Source organism: Vitis riparia, chromosome 11 (assembly GCF_004353265.1).
Source record: "Vitis riparia cultivar Riparia Gloire de Montpellier isolate 1030 chromosome 11, EGFV_Vit.rip_1.0, whole genome shotgun sequence".
NCBI lineage: Eukaryota > Viridiplantae > Streptophyta > Magnoliopsida > Vitales > Vitaceae > Vitis > Vitis riparia.
In genome coordinates, this window is record NC_048441.1 from 4,719,494 (window position 1) to 4,723,157 (window position 3,664).

General features: G+C 34.6%; 1 protein-coding gene across 1 annotated transcript; it reads right to left on the minus strand.

Annotated features, from left to right (window-relative positions):
- Nucleotides 1–775: 775 nt before the first annotated feature.
- LOC117924647 (sodium transporter HKT1-like) lies at nucleotides 776–3,130 on the minus strand. The gene is made up of 3 exons (XM_034843335.1): nucleotides 1,898–3,130; nucleotides 1,582–1,806; nucleotides 776–1,182 (listed from the first exon to the last, which is right to left on the minus strand). The coding sequence occupies exons 1-3, from the start codon at nucleotides 3,094–3,096 to the stop codon at nucleotides 1,011–1,013; spliced, it is 1,596 nt and encodes a 531-aa protein (XP_034699226.1). The 5' UTR covers nucleotides 3,097–3,130; the 3' UTR covers nucleotides 776–1,010.
- Between the last annotated feature and the right edge of the window lie 534 nt (nucleotides 3,131–3,664).

Here is a 3,664-nt window from a genome sequence, read left to right on the forward strand (position 1 = left end):
ATTAAATTGGGACAACAACCTTTGAGTGAAGCCCTTAAAGAAAGAACAATAAAACACCCTAGTGAAATATCGAAGTATACCCTAAGAAAATTCCTATTTTGACTGTCTTTGGGAATAAAAGTGTGTTTGACAGTATTTTTATTTGAAATATTTTTTCTATAAGTGTTTTTTAGAAAACCATTTATCAAATGTTTCTCCAAAAAACACTACAAATGATTTTTTTATTGCTACAAGCGATTCTTTAAGATTTTAAAAGTACTTTGTAAATTTTACCAAACACCTAATTTTCTTTAAAAACACTTTTCATACTAAATTTTTTAAAATTACTGTCAAATAAATTCTAAATATATGTTAATATATGTACCAACATAGAAGCCTCCAGGAATACTAGTTGAAGGCCCTATGAAATATGTTATTAATAACCAATTTGTAGGAGGATTGATGTGAATAAGCTTTTCTTTTGATGTTGATAGTACTATTGATGCATTAATGATGAATGAAAGAGTAATGTAACCAAACATGTGTAATGTGTAATGTAGTGTGAGACGAAGATTTCCATTTTATCACACTTACATTTATTTTTTATCTTAAAAATAAGAAACAAAATTAGCTTTATTAAACATGTTTAATATTTATAAAAATTCATAACATAATTAATAATATTGATAATCTTTTGTTTTGAAAAAAAGATGATAACAAGTAAAGAAGTATATATGAATGACACGTAACCCATGAATTACACAAAAGGTTAAAATTTGTAGGAATGGGACAATAATGACTAATACTTAATTTCCCACCTCACACCTCTGGGTGGTTTTCTTAGCATATATCGTTAAATGTACTAATAATTACATAGTAATATTTATTTTGCAAATACAATAAATGACTACCATCATAGAAATAGTAGTCGAAAACCTTGCTCACACATCGACATCGACTCTATTTGCATCGAGAATACAAAGACAATGTCCAAACCTTTACTAAAATTGTGTCCACGCCCTGAAACTTCATCACTTGCCAAATTTCCTAAGTTTTCCCAGGAACATGACGATCACCAGAAGCAATTTTCCTCCGGCGCTCCATCTTCCAACAAATCCATACCACACGGGTTTGCAGAAGGGGTCGGGCTTCAACTGCCGAGAACAGTGATACCCAGTTGATAATCCAACATTTGCATATGCACTGCATAGATATCAAAATATACCATCCTATTAGAATTTGTGTGGAAAAAACTGAAGACTGGAAGCTCTAGAAACGTACCTCCTCCATCCATGACAATCAGAAACAGTTGCTTACGTACGTGTCAAGCCAAAATAAACCATGAATCAAGCTGTACATTGGTGTTTTTGGGACACATTTGGGGTAATTTTGAGTTTATTGTAATTGTTTTCTAATATATGAATGAAAGAAGCTTTCTTATAAGATAAAGATGATGATAATTTTAATAGGTCTTGCATGCACTATATATTAACAAATTCTTTTCGATTTTTGTGCTTAGATGCATCCATAACCTTGACTAGAATAGCATAGGCAATGAGACAAATGAAGAGATATCAAAGCAAAATATAAACAAAAACTCACCTAATGACTTCCAGGGCGATGCTCAAGACATTGAAGTTAAGGGGGTCTTCCTTGAGCTTGTCTCTTTCAGTCATGCAAATAAAAATGACGAAAGGGACTAAAAATGTGAGGGGCGAGAAGGTGTCATGGCCCATAAGCCTCTTCTGCTTTGTCTTTCCTTCCCCATTTTTCACATCAGCTTCATGCCCCTCTATGGCAAAAAATGAAGTACGAGCCGGAAGGTACCTGCAATTAAAACCGCAGTGTCCCCATTTAGTATATATGATGACTACTTTGAAAAGGTATTCTAGTTGCTTGATGAAGTGATCAAACTCACATCATTACTATGAATACCACCAAGACGGCCGGGGTGACGATTGAGAGATCAAAGACAGATTCACCAGTGTGCCTCAGATTTACAACTTGGAACAATGAGGCCACGAATTTCTCATTTCCATCCAGCCCATACAAGGCTTCCGAATTCCACTCCATAGAGCAAAAGAATAGAAACTCGAATACTATAAGCACCAACACAACAATGGCCATGACAAATGAATGCACACTAGGAAGCAAATAGTTGTATCCTATCTCTCTAGAATTATTCAGCATGTACCCGTACTCTACCCGCTTTGTAGTTTTCCCCAGAACCCAGATGACGCACCGCAAGGCGGGTGCAAATAATGTGTTTCCAAGAAGGACTTGAGGAATGAGAAATAGGAGGAGACCCGAGTTCTTCTTGAAAATCTTCATGTTCTCATTTGTTGGGACGAAACCACAGTTGGAGAAGGTGGACACCGCTGTGAACACAGAAAATATTTGCATCTGAATGCCTTTGTTCTTCAGTACTTCTTTTGCACTTGGAACAAGGCTTACGTACAGAAAGATCAGACCAGCGCCCAGTATTTGAATCACAAAAATATAACGAATGACTACATGACCCAACAGCTTAATAGAGCAGTTCCTCAGATGCTCACCACTCAAGGATTTGTCTCCATCTTCTACGATGGAATTGGGTTTTTCATCCTTCAACTGGGGATGAACTACCAAACCCGACTCAACCTTTGCAGGAAAGTTCCTAGAATTCGAAGGATTATCATGGACTCTACTTTCTATACTTTTTATCTTTTGGGTAAAATTGGAGCCCACAAAGTTAAGTCTAAGCATGGAAGTGAAAATCTCCCCACCCATTAGCATCAAAGCGGTTATGATAACAAGTTGGGTGTTGGAGAATAGCTCCATTTCCACCGTAGACATGCTAGAAACTGTTGATGCGGACACGGCAGTGAAGAACAGATCAAGGTCTGCTAGCCTAATGGTGGTAGCTTTCAGCACTGAAAGCTTCAAAGCTAGAAAACCCAAGACGGAGAGAATGATGTAGTAAAAAAACTGAAACACAAATGAGTTCAGCTGCAATTCATGGAAATCAAACAAAGAACAAAGAAAACCCACAAAATATGTTCGGAAGCTAGACATTTTGGCGCATGAATTGTTGTAAAGCTGCTCAAAATTTTCGCGTAAGGAAGCAAAGATCTCCATCCTTTCTTGTAACACAAACAAAGTTCTGAGACTTTGTTTTGAGAAGAATGGAATGAGGTAACTGGGAAGGAGGTGGGATTTATATCTTATAAAAAGGAACCATGTCCCATCAATAATAGTGGGGATTGGAATTTCCCCTTTCTATTATTGCACACAAGCCTTTCCTAATAACTTGGAGGCTGGGGCAGAAGAACAGTAGGCACAGTATACGGTTATTCTTAGTGTAAGAAGTTAAATAACCGAATCAGGCTTGGAGGCTTGTATTGTATACTTAATTCGTTAAAAGAGATTAAATAATTATCATATTTATGAATTTAATCTTTTCTATGTTTTTGTTTGAAAAATAACTTATTTTTAACATATATATACCCTTTATTATTTCAAGAATAGAGCTTATTCTATAGAAACTATATATATATATATATATATATATATATATATATATATATATATATATATATATATATATATATATATATATATAGTACTTCATAAGGTATTTTTCATATTTTTAATTATTTCTTAAAACACTTTATAAAAAATAATTAAAAGCACCTTTTATTTATTT